General features: G+C 25.7%; 1 protein-coding gene across 1 annotated transcript; it reads left to right on the forward strand.

Annotated features, from left to right (window-relative positions):
* The first annotated feature begins 151 nt into the window (after positions 1-151).
* Positions 152-27,502, forward strand: LOC124930625 (probable 3-hydroxyisobutyryl-CoA hydrolase 2). The gene is made up of 11 exons (XM_047470953.1): positions 152-205; positions 300-398; positions 674-715; positions 849-971; positions 23,681-23,749; positions 24,228-24,291; positions 24,969-25,048; positions 25,630-25,713; positions 25,863-25,947; positions 26,534-26,621; positions 27,433-27,502. Exons 1-11 carry the CDS (start codon positions 152-154, stop codon positions 27,500-27,502), a joined length of 858 nt encoding a protein of 285 aa, XP_047326909.1.
* The last annotated feature ends 361 nt before the right edge of the window (positions 27,503-27,863 follow it).

Raw genomic sequence — 27,863 nt, forward strand, 5'->3', positions numbered from 1 at the left:
AACTCATGAATTAGAAATGTTAAACATGTTTTTTATTACTAGAAACACAAATATTATTAATGCTTCTTATTTATATCATTATGAAACTAGCTTAAGGTATATATACAATTTATGAAATTAATTAAATCATTTTTTATTATATAGATTGAAGATGATCAACAAATGCTTTTCAGAGGCAACTATTGAAAATATATTGTCATCTTTGGTAATTTCTCATCTTCATATTTTGTTAATTCTAATATATCGTTAAATAAGTCTATCCTATCACTATTTATGCTTGATTACAAACTCGGTTATAGGTGAATCTCTCTATAAAGAATGAGGATAAGTTGATTCTTAATGCTATAAAATCGATGAAAGATGGTTCCCCAACTAACCTAAAAATCTTCCTCAAATTGGTAAATCCAACTTTTACTAGTGTGATCATCTAAATCAGTCTAGATATTTGATGTTTTTTTTTTTTTTTTTTAATTAATTTATTTCATTTGATATGTTTGGCAGATTAGAGAATCACGGATGCAAAATATTGAAAAATGCTTTGTTCTTGACTATAATATCAATATCAATCTTGGCGCATTAAAATTTACTAGCGACTGTGTAGAGGTTAAAATATTTCTTGTAATATATTTAAACTGTTATCAATAACTAATGTGCATATTTTAAACAAAAACAGGGTCTTAAAGCGATGTTAATCGAAAAGGATAAAACACCTCAGGTAAAATATGTTATCTTTTATATATATTTTTAGTTAATAATCATAACTAACACGACAGACCATTACTTGTTATTCAATATTTTACTACTTGTTACATAAATTAATATTAATAATTTAGTTAAAAAATTAACAGTGGAATCCATCAAGTCTAGAGGAAGTGAAGGAAGAAACAGTGAAAAAACATTTTGAGGAAATGGATGATGATGAGTTCCAGCCTTTGGTTCTAGATGCTTCTAGAACCCTCAATGATGGACTGGTCTCTATGATGCACCCAAAACTATAATGATAAGGGATTGAAAACTTTAAATAATAAGGCTGATTTTAATTATCGGCTAAATAATATTGTTTATGTTTCTTGGTTGTTTTTTAAACATGTTTAATTTGAAGTGTACATGCATTACTCAGATCCCATTATTCTCCCAATCTTGGGATCTTTATTTAGTTTGTTATGAGGTGTTTAAATAAAATAAAGTGAGACATGCATGATATTATGCAGTGTTAAGACATTGATTTGTTTTCAGGTAAAACATTGTTATTAACTTGTTTGATTTGTTATCAGTTATTACTATCGAGAGAAATGAGAGTCTAAGATTTCTTAAAGATTTTATGATTTGGCTGAATTGATATTCATGATAGAATTTTGAAGGATGATAAATGCATGAAAAATAATTGTATTATGATCCGTCGTTATTGAATGTGTCTTGTGAAGATTGAATTGACGTCTCACATTCTTCTGCATTGTTATTGGGTGACGGGTATTTGGAGTTTTTTTAGCATGAATGTCATTCAGTGGGTGATATCTGAGTCCATCGGTAGTTGTTGAGATGTTTGAACGAGCCAACAGATATAGCGGGCATTAATCGTTGAGTTATTATTCTTATTATCTTTTTGTGGATTATTTAGCTAGCTCAAGATTCAGCGTAATTTCAATATTTGTATCTTATAAATTTGTTGGTATAGAATGAGTCAATACAAACCGTTTTTATAATAGTTGATATTAATTTATATACCAACAGATTTTAAATGAACCCTCCATACAAACATTTTTTTGCATGGTTGGTATTTCACTTCAATAACAATAGTATTTTTTGCGGTTGTTAGTCTGTTGGTATTGACATTTTTTTATTAGTGATTTGAGAATGATTAAATTGTTAAAAACAAGACTAGCAAAAAAATTGGTTGACGCATTAATCATGAAAAAAGCGTAATTGAAAAGTGCTACTCACCCGAGATGAAATGGTAAGCATCATGAAAATTGTAAACTTGTATGATGAAGGTAGAAAGCAATAAGTGTGAGTACAATCTTTATAGTAGTTAGAATAAACCCTACATCAATTCGACAAGGAAAATGCTTTGGTTTATACTTTATACTTAGAAAAAGTATAAGATTACACAACTCATATAAAATCATGAAATGATGGTGTAGTTGATTTGGATGCTGATCCTACTTGTTCTCTTCTATTCTTGGTTAACTCAAATGCTCAAATGATTGTGTGATTGTACAACCAATTCTAATGAAAATCCTTCTATTTAGAGAGTCTTATTATAAGAGGTTGTCATACAACTTAATGAATGGAAAAAGGGTAAATGAGAAAATATTATAGCCATAGTTTTTCTAACAAGTGTTTAAACAACATTTAATTTATGAGCAATTTTTATTTTCTAACAAAATGTTAATAGTGTCTTCAAGAGTTTCATTGGCACATCTAAATCTTCAATAGTATTATAGTTACAGCTTCGAACTTAATATCGAGATATCTTCTATGTCAAACCATATCATTGGTACTAATAAGGTAATTTAGCTTTAGTGGGGCAATGCAAAGTCTATAGTAACTTGTTTGATGTTGGTTATTAGAGGATTTTTATAGATGACAAAAATAATCAGTGTTTTATAAATTTCAATCTTCTCCCGAGTAAGTTGAGCCATGTCGAATGATCTTGGCATGAAGAACCGATCAATATTATATAAGTCCGATTATCCACAAGCTACTTCTAAATGAAAATTAATAAATAATCTTGATGAAAAATATGATTTCTAATAAAGTGAAAATAATATTATATGTACAAGAAGAAATTAATAACATACATATGCAAATTCAATCATTTGATTTGCCTTAATCATCCTAGAGGGATTTCACAAAGAAATAACACGATTTAATAAAGATTCCAATATGTGTACCTAAAATATTGATCAAAATAAATGAATAAAAAAAATTATGTGTACCTAAAATATTGATCAAAATGGAGACATGCATCTGTAGAAATTGATAAACAAGAATCAATCATATTTATTAAATAACAAATAAAAAAATCATTCTTGAAAATAAGCTACTAAATAAGCCTAATTCCAAAATAAACATATGAATCGATAGCTTTCTTCTACTCTTCTTCTATGAAAAATAAATAATAAGTCATTTTTTTTTTTGAATTCTTGTCATGTTCTCTATGGCATGAGACTACTAATTGGATGACGATAATAAAGAGGTGAAATGCGTTAGACTGAAACCGCCATAAAAGTAACCATTCAGAGAAAGTTTGTTGTCGTCATAAAAGTAACCACTCAGAGAAAGTTTGTCGTCGCCATAAAAGTAATCGCTCAAAAAGTTCGTAACAAAAAAAGAAGAAATATAACCGGATCGATCAAGATGACATTGATGAATCTTTCTTCCATTATTTGGTTTCAAATAATACTTCCTCTATTCTCAAATAGTTCATCAACAATCAAACAAATGTTTCCTATGGCTTTAGTCAACCCCTTACACTATATCCTTTTTTATGTATTTCCACCACCTCTTTTTTCATGTTGGTTGAAAGCTTCTTCTTCTTGATTTTAAAAATATGCAGTTCTTAAATTAAAGTAATTTATTTATATATAAATATTATATATAATAATATAACTAATATAACCTAATTAATAGGAGATAATAGTATATATATTGGTTTAATTTTTTTTGTTAAATTATTGATTATTAACTTATTAATTTTAAATAATTCCTATGTGGTATGGGAAAACTATTTATTAGACTTTTAATTTTACTTTTTAAATAACCAAAATTTAACAAACTATAGTAATAATTTAGTTGTAATTAAAATTTTACTAGATTCAAAATTTTAGAATTTCATTAATTATAACTGTTATGTATAAACTAGACACTGATTCTTGATGTTATTGATATACAATGACATGAATCTTGATGTTATTGATATTTTTCTTCTTATAACTTAATTAATCTTATGAAGATTTGTAGATATTATAATAAGTACCTTAATTTATTTAAAACTTTCTTAGTTAAAATTGAATTATTGACATTTTGTTTATTTTATATTTTTAGTGAAATATTATATATGTTTACTATTGATTTATATTTGTATATATGCATACAATTTTATATCAATCAATTATATATATATATATATATATATATATATATATATATATATATATATAAATAAACTAAAGATGATCTAATTAAGGAATATCTATTATGACTCATATATTGTTCAAGAATAATTATGAATTTATTTGATAATTTTTTAAGAAAATGTCAATATTGTATATAATATTTTAATTTATTAAATTAAGAAATTTTAATTTATTAAATTAAGAAATTAAGAAATTTTAATTTAAAAGATTGATTATGATATATCAACTAAATGATTCACATTCCAGGATTAATATTAATTAAGAAATTTTATATAATTTTGAAAATTAAAAATTTATTGTCTTTATTCACATATATATATATATATTTGGATGAATTGATGTGATCCTTTTTTTTTCATTTCTCTTTTGGATTTTTCAATTAATTGTTAAAGTTCTCCTTACTGCATCTTTGAAAACTGTATTAATTAACGAGTTTTTGTCTGTGTAGAGTAATTAAGAAGGTGTATTAGATTTTTATCAAACGGAAATTATTGGGACATTGGATTGTTTGAATTTATTATAAAACACAGATTGATTTTTATGAAAAATGTGAAATATCATAATAATGTAATTATAATGTCTTGAAGGTTGTATTGTTTGAATTTATTAGAAAACACAGATTGATTATTATGAAAAATGTGAAATATCATAATAATTTAATTATAATGTCTTGAAGGTTGTAAGTAATATACGATTGCCCCCAAAACGAGCAATACCTTATAAAAAAATTGATGCAAAAAATAAAAAATAAAAAATAAAATACAATAACAAATACAATACATTTGTTTTTATTAAAAAAATATATATTGTAACCTCGGGGTTGGTCCCTCTCGTAGCTTAGCACGTGTTTAGATGACACGTGGCAATATAGAGAGACTCATGGTGACTCGAGGTTCGATGTGTTTTAACTTTATTTGTGTGTCAGACAATTTTTTAAAAGATTTTGAAAATATCTAGGAGCTTTAGAAATTAATCATATAAAAAATAATTAATTTTATTCAAATTTTAATAATTTGAGGATAAAATAACAATTTAGTTAAAATCTACTCAAATAATAATTTTATTTAAAAGATTATTTATTTGAAAACAGAGTCGCCAAATGATTTTAGAAAAAATGAGTAAAATATACATGTATAATGTACTTTGTACTAGAGTTTCTATAAGGGGTTCGTTTTTTTGTTACGCTCGGAAAATATTTTTAAGTAAAAGTCTAGCTATTGAAATATTTATTTATAACATTTATTTATTTTAATTAGTAGTCTGATATCCTAAACAATGATAAATTCAGATTTCATAAATAATTGTACAAAATTATTTAAAAGAGCGTACATACGATTGCGGTTAGAAAAAAAATGAGTAAAAGACCAGAAAAAAATCAGAAAAGGGTGTTAAAATTTAAAAATAAATTCCAAACGGAGCCTTAGACAAAATATTTATCAAGAGAATATCTCGAAAATATTTAAATATCATTCTTTACCTTCTGGGATTATTTGAAAATGGATTGGGGTTCCAAAATTACAAAAATAATTTTGGATTTTGAAAAGTGGAACCAAACGGGCCTTAGGACCGAGATCCTAGGGTTTGGGTCCGTTTTGGCCAATCTGGGCTCGGGCGAGCTTAGTCTAGACCGGGATGGTCTGGATCATGGCTCGGGATGCTCGATTGAAGGACCAAAAGGCTTGGTGCTAGGGTTTAGGAGGCTCGGTCCTAAACTAAGACTGTTCAGTCTTAGGTATGGGAGGCTCGGTCCCAGGTCTAGCTTCCTCGGTCGTGGACCTAGGAGTCTCGGTCCCAAGTCAAACCTCTCGGTCTAAGGTTAGAATCCTCGGTCGGATTCCTTTGTCCTTGCTCAAGAACACGGTCATAGGTCTCGATCCTAACTCAAGAACACTAGTCATTGGTCTCGGTCCTATGTCGGTTTTATTGGTCCTTGGTCTCAGTCAAGACCGAAGATTCTTGGTCATGTTTATCGGTCCCGGTTCTCCAGGACTCGGTCGTCGGGACTAAATGTTCTTCATTTGATATGTCAAGTTTGTATCTTTTGATACAGACCATGAAATCATGATCTGTAAATTGCAATCAACTCATATGATTGTAAAGATAATAATCCATATCCCTAAATACGATATATCAAACTCTATAACAATTGGTTTTTCAAAATTATATTAGACAAAATTTGGGAACTTTTGATTTAGGCCATTTTATGGCATAATTCGTGTTTCAACAATTTGAAATGATAATTATAGTCGAACATAACCAAAATAAGATAATCAATCGAACTATGTTACAACTTTTAAAACTGAAATTCAAACTTAATTTTTTTAAAATTTCAGTTGGATCAAACATGATAGGGATGTTATAATAATGATCTGGAAATCGTCCTAATTCCTTACTTGTTTACAAATATGTTTAGCAACTATTTAAATACAAAATCCCAGCTTAAAGCTCAAGAACACGTTTTTCAAATTTTCCAGATTTTAAAATCAAATTTTGATTTTTTTTTATTTAGGTTGAATATAAACCCCTTTTTAGGTTTAATTTGGATAAATAAATACAATATTTTAACCTCAAATTATTTTTAAAATTTTAATTAATTTTTCTAATTAGAGTTTAATTATCACAATAATTAACCATAATTTGATTTTTATTTTTTTAATTTGTCTTTAATTTAAAAATTCAAAATATTATTTTAATATTATTAAAAATTAATAATATTATTTATAAAAGTAAGATAAACTATATTTTCATGCTTTTATATATATAGTGGCGAAATTTAATGGCGGTATATAAAACCGTAGTTAATACCTTACATGTAACTGCGGTATATAATATCTTACTTTTAACTGCAGCATATAAAATCACAGTTAGTATATAAAAAAACGCAGTTAAAAGTCTTAACTTTAGCTGCGGTATATAAAATCGTAGTTAAAAATCTTACCTTTAACTGCGGTATATAAAACTACAGTTAAAAGTCTTACATTTAACTACGATATATAAAACCGCAGTTAATAGTCTTATTTTTAACTACGGTCTATAAAAACCGCAGTTAAAAGTCTTAAATTTAACTACGGTATATAAAACCGCAGTTAAAAGTCTTACCTTTAACTGTGTCATAAAATTACAGTTAAACGGTTTATTAAGATTATCAAACATAAAATTTTTTATTAATAAATCTTAATTTGTATTATTTTAGAAATTAATTGGAATACAAGATAGAAATCTTAATTTTTATTATTTTAAAAATTAATTATGATATAGGTACGTAAAATTTGTGTAGATAAAATTATACAAGTTAAATAATAAAGTATTTATCATCAATCAAATAATGTATAATAAATATTATTATTAATATTATATATATATATATGGATATTTTTATTAAGTTATTAAAAATATATATTACTAATATTATTTATAAATATGTTATATTATTAAAAATGTATATAAGTTATTTATTAGTGTGATTAAATTATTTTAATGATTATATAAATATAAAACTAATATAATTGAGTTAAATCTTGAATAAAGAATTTGGTATAGAGTTGTTCAAAATTTTTTTATAATTGTAATGGTAAGTTTTAATTTTTTAGAACATGTATTATATATAAATATGAATTAAGTAAATATACTAAAATCTTAAAATTTCGAGATACTTTATGTATATATAATTTATTTACTAATAATTATTCTAAAATCATACTTTAAAATAACCTTCTAAATAAAATATATTTATAATATATATATATATATATAAACATATTATTTGTTCTTAATAATATATATAAATTATTTATTATTCAATATTTATATAAAACACACATTATTTTAACTATTATATATAAAACCCAGAGCTGGCCTTGAGAAGCCCTGAGATTTTGGGGCCTAACCAAATTTAAATTTTGGGGCCTAAAATAGTAAAAAAAAAATTAATTTTAATTAATTTTAATTAATAAAATATAAATAATTAATATATTATAATACGAGACTAAAAAGAGATAAAAAAATTATTTTTATAATATATATTTAATATTAAAGGAGAAAAAATAGGAAAAAATAATATTAATAATATAATATTATTAAATATAAAAAAATGGGGCTCTATAAAAGTGGGGGTCCTATGCAAGTGCATTGGTTGCCTTACCCTAAGGCCGGTATAAAAATATAAATTATAATTACCTATAAATAATATAGGTTTGGATAAGTTGTACAAATTATATAGAATATAAAGGTATATAAAAATATAAATTATAATTAAGTATAAATAATATAGGGTAGTATAAGTTATATAGGTTAATGATGTTTGTAGGCTCAGGGCCAACATTCTTCCGGGCCCCAAATTTTTAGTTTTTAGTATATATAATATTATTAATTATATATTATTATCTATTTTACCGTATAATAATATATTATTTTATATTTATTTTCTTATAATACGGTTAACTTTTTCTCTATATTATATATAATAATAATGTACATTTTTTCTCTCTCCATATTATATAATAATATTTTATTTATTTCTCTCTTTATATTATATATAATATAATAATATATTAATTTTTTTCCCTCTCCATGTTATATTTATTTATATTTATTGTAGCTCTTTTATATCATTAATCATAACTATATTGTTTATATTGTAGTTATTTTTCCATATCTAATATTTTTATTTTATTTTATCATAAATCCAACCATAACCTAAAATTTATTTTTGAGGTTACATTTTAATACTCTTAAATTTATTTATTTTTTTATTCTTATTCTTATGTTTATCTTTATAATCTCTTCTCATTTCAAAATATTTATCAAAAAAATTCATTATAAAAATAGCATACATAATATTATTAAATGAGACTTTAAAATCATCAAAATCACCTCAATACTCACTACCATAGATTTTTTTACTTTCATATTTTGAAATCAATGATTCTTACATTAGGGTCAGTCCTATGCGCACCTTCACTCGCGGATGAGGTCAGTCCCGGCCTCGGATTTCATAATCTCAAGACTCGGTTAACTTTGACTTGCGACTGAGAATGAGTTGAAGGAGAAGTCCGTAGACCTAGCCCAGACCTTAGGCTATTTCCTCTTTTCAAAATGCCCGGATGACACTCCTTATGCAGGAAAGGGCATCCTACTGATTGAGATGGGGTCCCCGCTATATATATTGGTGCTAAACCAGAGATTCTCATGGGCTATCCCGGCATGTCTAGTTATATATTTTTGTATAATTAATATGTTTTTGATAAAATATACAACTATTATATTTATTTTAATTTTGGGCGAAACAAAATTTCAATTTTATTATTATTATAATTCTATATTTATTTATATTATAAATAATATTATTTATTATTATAAATTACTGTACGGTTATTTTTTAATTTTAATTAAAATCTAAAATTTTAATTATAATATAAATGGTAAATTATATTTATTTAATTAAAATATTATTAATAATTTTAATAAAATAAACTTAAAATAAAATTTATATATAAAATAAATAAATAAATATTCTTTATAATATAAGTAAATATAGAAAATAATAATTAATAAAATTATCGTTATAAAAAAAATAAACATTTTCTAATTAAAATATTAAATTATTTAAAAAATATATATTAAAAATAATTATATATAATAATAATAGTAAAACTAAATAAAATATATTTTATATATTATATAATAATAAGGTATATATAAAAGTAGTTGAAAATAAATTTTAACTTATAATATACATGATTTTAGAATGTTAATAGGTTTTAAATTCTTAATTTTAATTATTTTATAATTTAATTGAAATATAAGTTGAAAATGAAATAGTGTATACAAAATTATGTATTATAATTGTTTACACAAAAATAATAAAGAGATTATTTTCAATTAAAATATATGAATATTGTTATATATATATATATATATATATATATATATATATATATATATATATATATATATATATATATATATATATATATATATTAAGTGAATAAATTATTTACAATTATAATAATGTAATTTTTAATAATAATAAAATAAAATATTTGTATAGTTTCTATTAACGTAACAAATCACCTAGGATATGTGTTATATATAAATATTAATTTATAAATAAGACTTTTATTATTAATTAAATTCTTATTTTATAAATTAATTAGTGATGAATTAGTCTTTTAATTAATATGAGTTAAAAAACTATTTTTGTATTTAATTATGTGAGAAAATTATGATAAAAAACAATTCTTTATATTATTGATAATTATATATCTAAAAAATGAATATAAAATAGTAATATAATAAAACTTATATATTAAGGAGGTAATTTATTTTTTTTATTCTTTTTAGAAATAAATCCACTTTCGAAGTATAAAATATAAATAATTTTATAAAAGTAAGTTAAAAATAAATTTTATCTTCAATCAACTAACTAAGTAAATATAGATTTTTGTATGAACTTATTTTTATAAATTAATTAGTTATTCATTAAACTACTATTTTATTATTGATATATTTATTTAGTATGAAATTTTATTTAAAATATATTTTTTTTAGTATTGTTTATAAAAAAAATTATTAAAATATATCAAACTAACTCAACTTAATATTTGATACACTCATATAAAGAGTCTATCTAAATCTAACAAATATGATATGTTCATACTTAATATAATACATAATCATTCCTAAATTTGACAAATATTAATATTTTATATTTTATAAAAATAAAATTATGAATTTAATAATTTTAAATTATAACTAGATAATGTATTTATAATTCTTTTATCATGTATGATTTATAAAAACAATTAAAAGTTCTAATGTCTAATGCTTGAAATTTATTTTTATAAATCAATTAGTTATTCATTAAACTACTATTTTATTATTGATATATTTATTTAATATGAAATTTTATTTAAAATATATTTTTTTAGTATTGTTTATAAAAAATTTTATTAAAATATATCAAACTAACTCAACTTAATATTTGATACACTCATATAAAGAGTCTATCTAAATCTAACAAATATGATATGTTCATACTTAATATAATACATAATCATTCCTAAATTTGACAAATATTAATATTTTATATTTTATAAAAATAAAATTATGAATTTAATAATTTTAAATTATAACTAGATAATGTATTTATAATTCTTTTATCATGTATGATTTATAAAAACAATTAAAAGTTCTAATGTCTAATGCTTGAAATTTATTGTTAGATTTGTAAATTAATATAAAATTCGTAATTATATATCAATTTTAATATTATATATTATTTTATAAAAATTATAGTTATACATAGATAAAATAAAATTATATCTCTAAATTTTAATATTAAATTAAAAAAAATTAAATACAGTACAATTTATTAATTTATTGGAAGTAATAAAAAACTAATTATTATTGTAATAAATATATTGATCTAATCTAATATATATATATACAAAAAAAAATAATATATATATTTATATATAATTTTATAAATTCAAATATCAATTTTAATTTCATAATATACATGATTTTAAGAAAATAATTAATATATAAATAATGAGTTTTTAATTTGCATGATATAAATTAAAACTTGTTTACAAAATTATAAAGATTTAAACAAAATGATAAAAAAATTTGATAAGTAATAAAGAATTTAAAAATTAATCATGATCATTTTTAAGAGATGTGTTATATATAAATATGACTTAGAAAATGTAATATTTTAATATGAACTATTTTTTTTAATTAATTAGTAATGAATTCCTGTATTCATTAATCTTTTAATATTAACTAATTTTTTAAACTAATTATTAAATTAATTAATTAATATGTATAATAAAATAAAATATATTTGTAACGAAGTGTTAGTTAAAGAAATAATATATTAAAAAAGTGTTAATAATTATTGTTAGGATCTAGGTCGCCGCTGGTGGACCGGGGGTTGGACCGGTTAGCGGTTCTCACTCGTAGGGTGGTGGTTAATCCGGTTAGAGATTAACACCGGGGTTTCAATACTACACAACCTGTCACAAACCCTTGAACTAGGTTCAAGCGCGGAAGAGGTTTGCTTTCAAGTTGAAGCGGTACACGTGTATGATAGGCGGAATCGGTTTCGGATGGTGGAGATTTGAAGAATGGTGGGTCGGTTTCGGTTATCTGGATGTTCGGTGTGATAAGTAGAGATTCGGTTTGGGGCGGTATGATTAGGTTGGTCGGTTATGTAATGAAGCCAACAGAAAGTAAATAACACGAAAGATTTTATGGATGTTCGGAGATAAAACTCCTACGTCACCCCTTCCTCTCGAAGCCGCGAGAAGGATATTCACTAAGGAATACACGTACAATTCGATCGAGACTTATTTCCTGCTCGATAACACTCTTACAATTCACACCGAAATTGTAACACACACTTAGAATTTAGCACTTAGGCTTTCTTAGAATACCACACTGTTATCACTTGTAGTAAATGCTTTCAACGCTTCACTTGTCTCACTTGATGTCTCGCTTAGTAACTGCATTTACTCTTCTGCAACTGCCTCCTTTTATAGGTGAAATATGCCAACGGTCATATTTCGAAGCCTTGAATCTGATTGGCTGATCAGAGATGCAGTGATTCAGTGTCTCAGACCTGCCGGTCGTCTCAGACCTGGTATCCTGTTTCAGACCTGCCGGTCTGTAAGGCAAACCTGCTGGGTTTGTCTTTTACTCAATGTAGGCACTGTCTGCTTGGACAGTTGTCTGTACTTTGAAGATTTCCTTTCTGGCTTATCCCGAAGTAGAAGGATCCGGTAGTACTGTCTTCTGCAGCCTACAGGCTTTCCTCAGACTTGCATGGATATGGAAGTATTCAGTCTGTTCCTTTGGTATCATTCTCAACAGATACCCAAAGTGTCTTCTTGTACTAGTCGGCCTCTTGACTTGGCCGAATGTCTTTTGGTAGTGAAGTAACCGGACTTCTTCCGGTTATGCTTGCCTTATGGATTGATCGGCTGTATGATGGTTCCGGTTTTGAGCTTTGGCCGATCCTTCCTCTGTGCGGTCACGTACCGAATACTCTTGATCGGTTTGGTAGCTTGACCGGTTCGGTTTCTTCAGTTGGTTTTCTTTTGTTCATCCGGTCCGGTTTCTTGTTCCTGCATGGGAAGTTTGTTTAAGTTAGGTTTATTCGAACCGGTATGAATTTATCTAACAATTATTAATAAATTTGACTAACAAATCAAAAAAATATTTATATATATATATATATATATTAATTAGAAAAAATAAAATTATTAGATAATTATTAATAAATTTGTGAAATAAAATTAAAATCATTGAGATGTCTTTAAATTAATATATAATTAAAATTTTAATTATATATTTAAAATGTATAGTTATATGTGATTAATATCAACTAATTTTTAATATCTAGTCAAAAAAAAGTTAAATTTTTTTTATTAATTTAATTAAAACAAATTAAACTATATAAAATTTATAATTATTTATTTTTATTGTTAAAGCTAGATAAAGGTTTCTACTTCCACATTCTCCATTACTTATTCATCTTACATTCTTCACCTTCCATTACATCGTTATCTTATCTCCCTAACCTCCTCATTCTATTACTTTTATTACTTCACCGTAACTTCCTCACCTCCCCTCACATTACTTTCATTACTTCTTCACCGTAACCTTCACCTCCCCTCATATCCTTCTACTAGGTTTATTCTCAAACCTCTCATATTTGCATATTTTGAAAGATTAGATTAAATGATTATATATACTCAATTTGACAAAAATATTGATTCAAATTGGGATTATATATACTTAATTTGAAATATGTGAGATGACAAAGATGTTGAATCAAATTGTCAAGGCTCAAGAACTCAAAATCAATAAGGTATATTTTTGTTTATGATGATTTTCTAATTTTTTTATTAATATAATAATTTAAGTAAAATAAATGAATGTTCTTTTATCATGGATCACATAATGAGAAGATATATTGAGATTTTATGTATAAAATAATAATTTATTTCAAGTTTAAAATGATGTTTATTTTATGATGTAATGTTCTTAATATTTAGAATGTTTATAAACTTAAAAATTTATGCTCATTATTAGAAATTTGATATTATTTGGTTGTAAAATTATTTATATTGATTATATTTATGAAATGATTAAATTTATTTAAAAAATTATGTTTATATAGAGATGGAATGATTATGCTAAATTATAATTCGTTATTAATTTATAAAATTTTATGTGAATGCTTTACAGGTTTTAAAGATTTGAGAAGGTTGATTTTAAAGAGTTGAGCAGCAATTTAACCCAACTCAAAAAAGAAGGAAGATAAATTATTATAAAGTTTTGGAATAATAATTTATTTGATTAGTTACGTTAATAAACATATTTTATTATTTTATATTTAAATATAATCAAATTTTATTATAATAATATTTTGATGTAATTATACTTTTCCATTTTCCACTCATATAAATTATTTTGTGTTATTTATATATATAGTATAAATATTTTGTTGAATGGCTTTATTTGTTTTTTAAAATTATAAGTTTTAATGTTTATTTTCTAGATTATTTCATTAATTACGGAAATTAAAAAAAATTCTGTTAAAATTATTGATCAATAAAGACGGTAAAAATACTGCAGTTAATAGTTTTTAACTACGGTTTTATAAACCGCAGTTAATAGTTTTTAACTAAGAGTGGTAAAGTTACCATAGTGAATAGTATTTTAACTACGGTTTATAAAACTACAGTTAAAGACTATTTATTACGGTAATTTTATCGCAGTCAACCGTAGTTAAAAGTTCCATCGTTAAAAAAATGTTACTTAATAAGGGCGGTAAAGTTACCGCAGTTGGAGACTATTAACTACGGTAAGTTAACGCCCTTATTGACAAACATATCTTTAACTACGGTTTTCAAAACCGCAGTTAGAGTCTATTAACTGCGGTTTATTAAACCGCCGTTGTAGACTATTAACTGCGGTATTTTTCCCGCCCTTATTGATTATTATGTTTTTAACGGAGTAACTTTTAACGGAGGTTGACTACGGTATTTAAACCGCAGTTAATAGGCTTTAACTACGGGAAATTATCTTTTAACTGCGCTTAAAATCGCCTTTAAATATTACTTTTTTTTACTAGTGATACAACATTAAGGTAAGTTTTCTTTTCGAATTCAAGTTCCAAATTTTATATTGGATTTTGTTGGTGGTGTAATTTGCGTTAGCGAAAGAGTCGTGGCTCGATTTTTTAACAAGAAAATCAAGGCATGACCGAAGGAAGGAATTGGCCGTGGCGTAATTTATGACTGAGGGAGGTGGCTTGATTTTCGACCGAGAAATAAAGAGTTGTGATCGATGGGCAAACCACCCTACGACCAAGAATTTGAGTCGCGACCAAGCGCTCCTCTTTTCCGGTGAAAGTTTGATGCATACGTCCGATCGAATCTCTCCTTTCCCTTCGATCGAGTGTCTTGTAGTGTCCGCAACTAGGCCGCGACCGAACCTTGACGAGTCTCGGCTCGAACCACCCTCAGTTATTTAGCTAAGGGCCTGTGTTTACATATTTTTATCATTCTTTATTTTCTTGATATTTCTATCTTTTTAATAACTTGGGAAATCATAAAAAAAAATTCCAATAAAAACACAAAAATAATTTTCCTAGACCTCGTTTGGGTATTTATTTGAAAATTAAGTTTTGGATTAGTATCTTTTGTATCCTTTTGCCTTTGTTTTTGCCCATATGTACGTTTAAATTTTTCATTGTTCTTAGACACGTGATTATGGATACATTGATATGAAGACACATGATAAGTCTAGATTCGACCTTTAGATGCATGAGTATGATTTGGAATATAAGTAAAATGTAAAAAATAACCAAGAGTTTAAAGTAGGGACGTCCTTAGACAGCATGAGAGGGACATAGTGCCTTATTTCTTTCCAAAGTGTAATCAAGCGCATGGCCTGTAAAACGTTTTTTTTTTTTTTTTTTTCCGTTTTCACACGCAAATTTTTTATTTCTCAGTATCACTTGAAAGAAGTTGGGTAACGACTCTAAAAATTTTAAAATTAGTATAGTATTTGTTAGATCATATATTTAGTTCTTAATCTCAAATTTGGGCAAAATGACAAATGTGGATAAATTAAAATGCACTACATCCATACTTCTATTATTGTTTTTTGAACTCTTTCTACAAAATCCGAAAGAGATGTGAGTTATGGGTATCAACCATTGAGTCGAACGTTTTTATAAGTCAATTTTTAGGCGTTAAAAACCATTTTCTTTTTATTAAAATCAGTTGTTAAATTAAGTTGGAATAATAAGTGGTTGAAATCCATTACCTAAATTCCTCTATTTCTATCTACCTTTCTCAATTAAAATGAATTTGTTAAATTGTTGGTAAAATGGTTGAAAACTAGTAAATTAGCTGGAGATAAGTGAGACGTGATGTTTATCCTTAAAACCTTGCTAACTTTATTTCGGTTGTGGAATATGTAATGGTAGTTGTAAGTTGGTAGTCATTAAAACTTGGAGTTTGTTTGACGAAGAGTTAGAGGCAAATGTAAGAGTTATTTAGAAATGTTTTGTTTCATGAAAAAATTATTATTTCGATTGCTTTCGCTGTTTCTTTATATGTTTGCGATTAAATACATCACTTAAAAATGTTTTTATATTTTTTTACAACAACCAAAAAGGAATTATATGAATTAAATGATGGAAATATTTTTTATAGTTAATATTTAAAATTTTGTAAAATAAAAGAAGATTAATATAATATTTTGGTCATTAATGATTTAATTATGAAAAAAAATGAAGTTATTTGAATTAAATCTAAATATCTTCATCAAACAAGTCCTTATAAAATATAAAAGTGGTACACCAAGGGAACAAAATGTACAAAGATGGGTAACCATCGGTATCATGTAGAAAAGAAGAAGAGAAAATGAAAACAATGAACTAACTACTATAAGGCCTTTTTCGCATTGGATTCTACTCATGTCAATTATTTTCTTTCAAATTTAGGACGAAATTATTAAAGTAACTTTTAGTTTTTAATTGCAACTAATATATTATCTCTAATTTTAATTTTTTTTTTAAACTAAAATTTGAATTGTAATTTAGTTTAAATGTAATAAAATTCCACTAAATACATAATTTAAATGAGCTGTGAGAATTAAATTGGAAATGAAGAAAATGTTTAGGTTTGAATTTCAACTATATACAACTATACGGATACCTTTGTCTTGTTATTATAGTTATTAATGCTATCTAGAACGTTAGATATCTGTCTATTTAAGAGTTCGGTTATTGTTGGATCAATATATTTATCATGGAAATATTAGGTTTTATCACAATTGATTTCAATTTTAAAATCCGTATTAGTGTGATTTTTTTTCACATTCCAAAATTAACATGTTCATTGAAATTTTTTCAACCGATTCTATGAGTTTAGGTATCGATCTTGTTTGCAAATTTTTGGAGATTACGATATTGATATTGATATTGATATATGATTCAGACATTCAACAATCTCAAGAAAGATAATGTGAAAATCATATGAAGGACTTGTTCAGATATAATTTTTTTAAATAAACATTGAATAATTTATAAAATGTTGATAGGCGATGATTTTGAGAAAAGTATAAATATTTTGTAAATGTATTAATATATAATAATAAAATAATTTTGGAATGAGTATGTCATGTTGATTAATTTGTTTATATATCATAACAATTGTGATTACAATAATTGTTTCTTATTCTTAAACAAATTTAAAAATTATAGTTAGAATATAAGGAAATAATAGAGCTTAAAGTAATTTTTATAAGAAAATTTAAATAAAACCTTAAACTTGAAAGAATTTAAAACAAATATAAGGTAACTAAAGTTTATCACATAGTATAATTTACCTTGAGGTTTTGGGTTCGAACCCGTCAGACGAAAATTTATGTATTTGGTTAAATGATTAAGTGTGTTTGCGAGTTATATGCTTAACTTGCGATGATTAGTTGCACTTTTAAAATGAAGCGGAACTCAGCGTTCTAAAAAAAATTAATAGAAGACTAATATTATTTTAAAAAGATTATTACTACAAATTTGATAGATATTAATTGTTTAGAATTGAATTAAACCCAAAACAAATTAATTTAATTCTACAATGAGTCTACGTGCTTTACATTTTTGCAAGCCTGGCCTAATTGAGATTTTATTCGGATATAATTTAGTTAAATAATTTTGTTTAGTAAAAAGTTATAAAAGTATGATTATTGATGAAAATACATAAAAATATTAATAGTTAATGAAAAATATTTCATGAAAAATATTTCTTATAAAATAATATATAGAGTTGTAACCCTGAAAAATTCATTTGTATTATTTTCCTTGAAAATTTCGATATTCGAGAATTTTAACATCAATTTGCGTGTCAGAAACTTTCTTTTAAAATAAAATATTATTTAAAATAATTTTTTAAATAATTTTTGACAGCTTTTGAAATTAATTAAAAATTAATTTCGAGGTTAAATTTTAAATAATTCGGAAATTTACGGTAATTAAATCACAATTTGATTTTTTTTTAAATCTTTAGCTTAAATGATTAATTTAAAAGATTATTTATTTTGAAACAGTCGCTAGTTAATTTTTTAAAATCAATAAAAGTTGGCATACGTGTACAAACGTATAAACGTATTGAACATCGTTTTCTTTTAGTTCGTAGTTTGGTGATACTTCAGAAAGAGCTTTCGCGCTTCATCCTTTGTACCCGTTTTAAAAACGGTCCCTACTTATAAAATTGGCTTTTGAAAATCGGTTGTGTAATGTTTGAGTTTTAACCAATTATTCTTTCGATCCTAGTAATGTTTCTAGGTTTTAGCGTTATTTAAATAGGTTTAGGGATATTTAAATAGGTTTAGGGATACTTGGTCCTATGTTAAACATCTCGGTCCTAGCTCAAGAACATTGGTCGGACCTCTCGGTCCTATTGAAATTATCGGTCTTGGGTCTCATTCCTAGGTTCAAATTTCTCGATCCTAGGCTAACAATCTTCGGTCCTTAAGAACACCAAAGTTTTTTTTTTAATTTATTTTTAGGTTTGGATTCTTTGATCCAAGGGTTTGGGTAGCTACACAAAACTTTCAGGAATATGTTGATCATCATCTGAAAGTACCAATCAACATGGATGATGATCAAATCATTCAAAACAGTTTGTGATCAAAATTTGAATTTTTGATTTTAAAGCTATTTTGACGAGAAATGAGGTACCAAAACAAGAACATTAGTTGTTCATTTTATCAAGATCAAGAACTCAAAACTTTTAATTATTTTAAATTTTTTTATTTTGATCAAACATGATCGGGATGGATCAAACATTATCCAAATAATTATCCAACATCATTACAATCATGTTGGGATGCTTTCTGGATTGTAATTCAAGAAAATTAGCCCAAGAACAGAAAATACGTTTTTTTTTTTTTTAAATTTAAATTTAGGTTTTTTATTTTAAGTTGATTGATTGTTTATAACTTATTCAAAAAGTTAATAAATTATCTAAAGATAGATTTCCAACCATAAAACACCATAAACAACAAGCATACAGGTTTATGTAATTTGAAATATAAAAATTTGAAATTCAAACTATAAATATGAATTAGAAGGTTATTGTAACCTTACCAAGGATTGAAGAACACTCATTGATCATTAGGAAAGATTTTGGGATGCTCAGATTCAAGTTATAAAGCCATATATGAAATTTTCGAAAAATTAGAAACTTTGAGCTTCAATGGCAGATTTTTAAAAACTTTTGATTTTGAGATGTTATCTATTTCTTTTGGATTGACTCAATGGATGTATTTATAGCATCCCTAAGTCGGTGAAAGTTTCAAGTGGACTAAATCAGCCAAAAGTCATTAATGACGTTTTGACTATTCATGAGTCAACTTGGAGATGTATGGATGAATCACCTCTATATAATCAGCAGAAATGATCACCGAAGTGGGGTGATCATTTCAGCTTTAGAATCATCCAAAAAGGTTGACGGTGGAGGAAGTACCAAAAATAGAAAATCAAAGACGGGTCTTTGATCTTATCTTCTCTAGTGTCGCAATGAAGACGATGATGACGCTTAAAACGACGTCATTTTGACCACGTTCGGGCGTTCCGTCTAACATCCTTGGCTTTTGGGCGTTCCGTTAGCGTCTCAGCTAACAAAGCTAACGTCCGCGTTAGATGTTCTCTTGTAGCTCGGGCACGTTCCTTCCGGTACAAGGGGTTATGTGGGCGTGTTTGGGTGATTGAATGAGATCCCATCGCTCATCCGATGGCCCTGTTCTCGGTTGTAGCTTTCATTTTTATTTTCGGCCACACCTGATTATGATTTTATTTTTATTTTAAAACCTTGAAGGTTTGTTTGAAATTGATTTTTCTTTCACCATTTTAACTTTAATTTTGATCTTTTTAAATACACAAAATATTAAAATAAATATGAAAAAAAATTATCAATTTATTTTATCTATTTTTCATATTTTAGGGTTAAATAAATAATTTTCAAAAACTTTTGATTCAAGGCTTGAGATGTTATCTCTTTCTTTCGGATTGACTCTAGGGATGTATTTATAGCATCCTTGAGTCGGTGGAAGCTTCAAGTGGACTGAATCATCCAAAAGTCATTAATGACGTTTTGGTTATTCTTGAGTCAACTTGGAGATATATGGATGAATCACCCCTATATAAGTAGCAAAAATGATCACCGAAGTGGGATGATCATTTCAGCTTTATAATCAGCCAAAAATGTTGACTATGGTGGAAGTTCCAAAAATAAAAAATCAAAGACGTGTCTTTGATCTTATCTTCTCTGGCGTCGCGATGTAGACTATGATGGCGCTCAAAACGACGTTGTTTTGAGCGCATTTGGGCCTTCCGTTTAACGTCGTTAGCGTTTGGGTGTTCCGTTAGCGTCCTAGTTAACGGAGTTAATGTCCGTGTTAGATGATCTCATGCAACTTGGGCGCATTCCTTCCGCTACAAGGGGCTACGCAGACGCGTCTGGGTCATTGGATGAGATCTCAGCGTTCATCTGATGGCCCTGTTTTCGGCTGTAGCTTTCTTTTTTATATTCGGCCATACCTGATTATGATTTTATTTTTATTTTAAAACCTTAAAAGTTTATTTGAAATTGATTTTATTTCACCCATTTGGCTTTAATTTTGGTCTTTTTAAATACTCAAAATATTAAAATAAATATCGCAATATTTTACCAATTTTTTTTCTTCATATTTTAGGGTTAAATAAATAATTTGGGGGGTGAAATAGGTACCTCATTCATTCTAAATTATTTATTTTAATTCCTGATTTTTTCTAAAATTATTTTAAGATAAATAAGTATAACATTTATTCTAAATGATTTTATTTTTATTATTTTGATAATTTTTCTTAATTAATTAGGTTTTATATATTGTAATAATTAGTCTAATTAATTGTTTTAATTGAGTTTTGACCTTAGGGTTAATTATTTTGATTTTATCTATTTAATAATAAATTAAAATAATTATTTTAATTTTATAAATTAGTGTGTAAATTTTTAGTTCTTACCAAAATATTTTAATATAGTTAATAAATTACTTGATTTAATTAATAAAAGAAAAAATAAAAGGATATTTTTTTCAAATAACTTAATTAATTATTCAAATAACTCTTACCAAACAAGGACGCTGTATATAATTAAATACACTAGAGGGAAGAAGTGAGTATATATATTTGAGTTTTTTTTATTCCGAAGATAGAGAAAGAGAAAGAAAATAGCAATGTCTATCACATTCAAAAAAGAATTAGATGATCTGGTACGTAATTCACATTTTATATTAGATAAATTTAAATATTTGTAAATACTTTTAATTCAAATATTTCTTAATCATACAATTTCTACAAAGAATTAGAATTGAATTAATTCAATTCTAAAACATGAAAGATCGTTCTTATTCTTATAATATTGAGCTTGTTTATGTATTATATATAATATTTATTTTGTGATCTATATATATTTATTTTTTAAATGTCTAGCATTATTCTACACTATAATGCCATTTTGTAAATAAAAGGGTTTTTTTTAGTTAAAAACTTGACGTGTTTTAAAATAATGTTTGTGCTATTTGAACTATTCTGATCATTTTTATACTCGAACCCTCAACATTGTTTATTTCAATTTTCATTCCACACTAATGTTCCAAATCACTATCACATTTATATATGTATTGTTAATTTATGTTAATGCAGGTTTTGTTTGAGGGAATTAATTCTAAAGTAAGAAAGGTGATACTAAACCGACTCGACAAAAGAAATAGTATCAATTATAAAATGGTAATCACACATGCGCGCATTTCATAATTTTCTATTTGTTAAAATGAGTCTCATAAAAAAATTAAATTAAAAGGTAGTTTCTCCCATTTAATAAAAATATCAAAGACTCACCCAATGTAGTTCAACAAAAAGGCTATTAAACAAATCGACTCACTTAAAGTAAATTGAACCAAGACAATTTTGCAACAAGCAACTAAACTAGAATCTTTCCATACTAAAATAAACCCTCAAAACATCCTTAGAGTTGTAGTGTCATGATACTTTTGCAAAAGAAGAAATCGATTAATAAAGAAAACTCCACCACTAATAGAAAAGTCGAGATTTTGTATCTTACTATCAATACTAAGACCAACCCAAAAGACGTAGTTTAACATTGAGTTCCTTCCCTAAAACGCGTTCCACCAAACACAATATCAATTGATCACTGGCATTCAAGATTAAGATTTGTATGGATTTAGTTTGATCTCAATCATACCATCATCCTTAGGAAGATGGTATCTACCTTTTAACTTTGTTATTTAAGCTCCTAGATTGAGTAGATAATTTTATCAGTTTCAAGTTAGCAATTTTCTTAACTCTTCTAGTAATTTCGAGTTAGCAATCTCTCACTATCTTAACAAATTTTATATTTAAACAAGATTTTATTTTTTAAAATGCTGCTCAATTTTTATTCAAGGTTTATGATGATTAAAGGAGTTTTGATGTTTTATCTATGAGTCTTAAGTCGTACAATTTTATCACAAAAATGCCTACTCAACTTTATTGTTATGATGAAACTAAAAACTATTGTTCCGTTATTTTTCAAGATTAGCTCTTTTAAATTTAGTTGAAGAGGTATTCGAAAAGAGAAGTGTGTAAGAAATTAAAATATTAAATATTTTTAATTTTATATTGAATTTTGTTATCCTATATATAAATAATTAATTTGTATGAGATTGAGAAGGGATTTGACTAAGAGAACAAAAGTATTAAGATGATGTGGGAGTCATAAATATAAGGTGGTTACCCTTCTCTAGATAAATAATATATGATTGAAAAATAAATTATATTCATAATTATTCTTGGATTTGACTTTGTACCTAATTTGTCTTTAAATTTGGACTAGTAGTGGTTGTTGGGTGGATTGATTAGCTAGGTTGTTGAATGGGATGTGACATTTTTATTAACTTAAATTGATAATAATATGCAGGTCTTACAATTATTGAAGAACTTAATGGAATATGAGCTAGATCCTAATGTTAACCTTGTGATGATTAAGGTGAGTTCAATATTACTAGAGATTTTATGTTTTTGATCTGTAGATAACTAAGAAGTTGTTTTACATTGATCCGAGTTTATTTAGGTAATAATTTTGCATTATTATAAATTAAGTGGTCGAAGTTTAGGTACGATGGTTAAACGCTCTACAAATAAGCACAAGTTAGAGACTCTTATGGTTATATACTTTTGTCTTTTGTTTAGGTTTTAGTTACCAAAATTGTTTATCCTAAGTTGGGGGTGAGAATCATAATTTTAAATTTCGTGCTAACTCTTTATTATAATAATAATAATAATAATAATAATAATAATAATAATAATAATAATGATGATGATCGCATTTCCCTCAATCATATCACTCTTGGAATGGTGCATGCAAATCCTAATTAAGATTAATAATTAAAAAGAAATAAGTTCAAATAATTCCCTTAAAGCTCTAAATAATAATAACATTGGTCATAACTCATAATCTAATGCAGGCAAATGGAAAAGCATTTTCAGCTGGTGGTGATCTTTTATCTACCCTAGGATTAACAACTGCAGGTAATGTAATGTTATACATCTTTTACATGTTTTACCTATAAAATTAATAATAAACATAATAGAATTCTATTTTCTAAGCATTTTATTTGTGATTTATACATCTCCTCCGCTTACTACACATGTGACATATATTAAATTTATTATTCCTCTAGATTGAAACCTATCTATCATCCATGAAATGTTTTTTTTTGGCTATTTATAAGGTAACAATAATTAAATCTAACAAATTTTAATTAGAAATATTTTTATCTTAGATGATCTTATATAAATTAATGATTCGACGAAGATATTTCGAAACCCAAAATATTATATATGTCCATTTATACAATAACTTAGAAGTTAGAAGTTAACTTAATTTGAGTAATTATTGACATGATATTATATATAGTTATCATTTCATTCAAACCAAACATTAATATACACTATAATAATGTTGTGTTTGTACTTATACATATTACTAGCTAGAGTTTATATTTTAATAAGTTTAGAAATAATAATTTAGTTTTTTTGGATTTTGTATTTATACGTAATTTTATGATGATTAATAATCTCTTAATGAGTTTTTATTTTTAATTAATTCAACAGAAAAATAATATTGGAGTTATTTTGATTAAATATATTATAGAAACAATTTTTTCACTAATCCTTTTTTTATAAATTTTAAATTGATTAATCAGGTCATTGGAGTCTTACAGCCAAATATTACTACAAGTGGTTAACATTACTTCACTTAAACATCACATATAAGAAACCATTGGTAAGAGAACACTTAGCCAATATCTATGTTTACTTAATTTTCCTTTGTCATCATAATCATAGGAATAATAACTCATTTTGTTTTCAGATTTGGTAGGAAATATCTATTTAGTCACTTCCTTACCTAGATTGTAATATGTAATTTTAGCTTTGTTTAAATTAAATTTTGTCATATTTTTTTGGTTAATTCGATCGTATCATAATGTTGATGATATGATCAATTAGTGAAAATTATATATATATTAGTCAATGATGGAGATTAAAAAACTTTAAAATTCGTATAGAGATGCAAAAATAATCTTGTTCTATCATTGATAGAAATTTCTCTATAAAAAAAACATGATTTTGAAGATTTAAAATTTTTAAAAAGATTTAACTAATAAATGATACCAAATATTAATTTCATATTAAAAAGTAATGTAAAAATACGGGCAAATATTAATGCATGCTTAATAAGTAAAATAAACTTAATTACGTACTTCCCTAATACGGGTTTGTTATTTTGGATTATTTAATAAAATGGTTTTCAAAATTAATAAATAACTCCTTTAACTTAATCAATCCATGTACATTTTTGTATAGGTAAACATTGTGAATGGATTCGCAATTGGTGGAGGCGCAACTATGTCTACGTTTGCAACATTTCGAATCGTTACTGAGAATACGGTAATGTTTCTACTATAGTTTGAGCAATATTTTAATTTATGTTATTAAATTGTTTCAACTATATATAGAGCTGTGACATATTTATATTTGAATCATTTATCGTTACAATTTTAATTTTAAATACTTATCTCTGATTTAAATCTTTACAGATATTTTCATTGCCAGAGATAGCAATAGGTATTATTCCAAATGTGGGTGCCGGATATATTTTGTCCAGGCTCCCAGGTTACTTTGGTAAGTAATTAGGATAGAGATTTGCTTATTCATATATAACTTAGAATTATTAAAATAGTCTATATTCCATTTTGATCTATATATTATGAAAATTTAATTTAATTTCAACTCCAGAAATTGATCAAAAAGGTCTTAAGGTAATGAAATTGGAGATTCAAATATGATCACCTTGACTAACACCTTAACAACACATTATAAAGGATGATAATTTTCTCAATTATTACCCATATTGCAATTGTGGTGTTGTAAAAAATCATATAGTTCTTATATATCAACCCAAATAAATCACCAAATAATTAGAAAATTACCATAGGCATTAGAATTAATTTTAACAATATTTGTTTCCTATAGAAAGTCAAAATCTAATGCATCTATACTTCTCTATGTTCATATAATCAAAGTGACATATTTTTTAGTGATTGAATATTGGATCAATTCACTTGGTTTGGTAGGGTTCTATATAAATTAAATGATATTCTAGAACACCCCCAAATTACCTTATCATGGTCTAGACAAATTAAAATTGACAGTTTTTGAAAATTGTTAATTTAAAAATGAAAATTTGAATATATTAATTTGTCCACAGGAGAATTTTTGGGATTGACAGGAGCTAGAATAGATGGGGCTGATATGATTGCATGTGGACTAGCAACTCATTTTGTTCCTTCCAAGGTATTACTATTTATTTAGCTTATTAATTGATTGTAATTTAAGATATTGTTTTGCACCAAAATTCTATATTGAAAATGCTATATTTTGTTAGGATCTTGCTGTTTTGGAGAGTGAATTGGAGGAGATAGCTGGTTCATCAAACACATTGAACAACTCCAAAGTTAATGAGACCATTAATAAATATGCTCTTACACCTTCCTTAAAGCAAGACAGTCCATTAAAGAAGTGATTATCCTTTCCTCTAATTACTTATTAATTAGTTACCTTTGAACTTCGATTCTTTTTTTTCTTTATATTATAACTCTGCTTTCTCCTGAACCTGCGGGTGGTACTGACTTAATCCGAGGTAAGCCTTAGTTTTAGCTTTCGACTTTCCCTTTCGTTTAACACTCGGGATATTATAAGAAAAGTGTCATGTCGTGGCTCACAACCTTGACTTTGTTTGAGTAGAATTCTTCTAATCTGAATTCCCTTAGTGTCTTCGGACTGGATTACTTTAGCTTCCTTAAGATCTCATTTCTTTATCTCGGACCAATGATTTGAACTCGAGTACATTCCTTAGGATACCATTGTAATGTTGTTAGTTGATCCTAGTAGGGAGTGTCACGTAAGCTACTTTTATAGCCTTCATCATGGAGACTGGATTATGAATGAGAACGTAAAGTCTAACTAAGGGAAAGATTGTTATATGAATTTCGAAAAATCATATAAAATATGAATTCATTATAAGAGTGATGCTAATATATTATAGATAGAATCCTAGCTAGATAATTTTATACTTAGACTATATTAACTCAATTAGAAATGTTAAACATGTTACTTATTATTAGAAGCACAAATATTATTAATGCTTCTTATTTATATCATTATGAAACTAGCTTAAGGCATATTTTCAATTTATGAAATTAATTAAATCATTTTTTATTATATAGATCGAAGATGATCAACGAATGCTTTTCAAAGGCAACTATTGAAAATATATTGTCATCTTTGGTAATTTATCATCTTCATATTTTTTTTTAATTCTAATATATCGTTAAATAAGTCTATTCTATCACTATTTATGCTTGATTACAAACTCGGTTATAGGTGGATCTCTCTATAAAGAATGAGGATAAGTTGATTCTTAATGCTATAAAATCGATGAAAGATGGTTCCCCAACTAACCTAAAAATCTTCCTCAACTTGGTAAATCCAACTTTTACTAGTGTGATCATCTAAATCAGTCTAGATATTTGATGTGT

This window comes from Impatiens glandulifera, chromosome 3 (genome assembly GCF_907164915.1).
Source record: "Impatiens glandulifera chromosome 3, dImpGla2.1, whole genome shotgun sequence".
NCBI lineage: Eukaryota > Viridiplantae > Streptophyta > Magnoliopsida > Ericales > Balsaminaceae > Impatiens > Impatiens glandulifera.

Coding starts and splice junctions, on each gene's coding strand:
- LOC124930625 (XM_047470953.1), top strand. CDS start 152: ATGATCAACAAATGCTTTTCAGAGGCAACTATTGAAAATATATTGTCA. Junction 23,750..24,227: donor TTAACCTTGTGATGATTAAG/GTGAGTTCAATA, acceptor AATCTAATGCAG/GCAAATGGAAAAGCATTTTC. Junction 25,714..25,862: donor GAATCGTTACTGAGAATACG/GTAATGTTTCTA, acceptor AAATCTTTACAG/ATATTTTCATTGCCAGAGAT.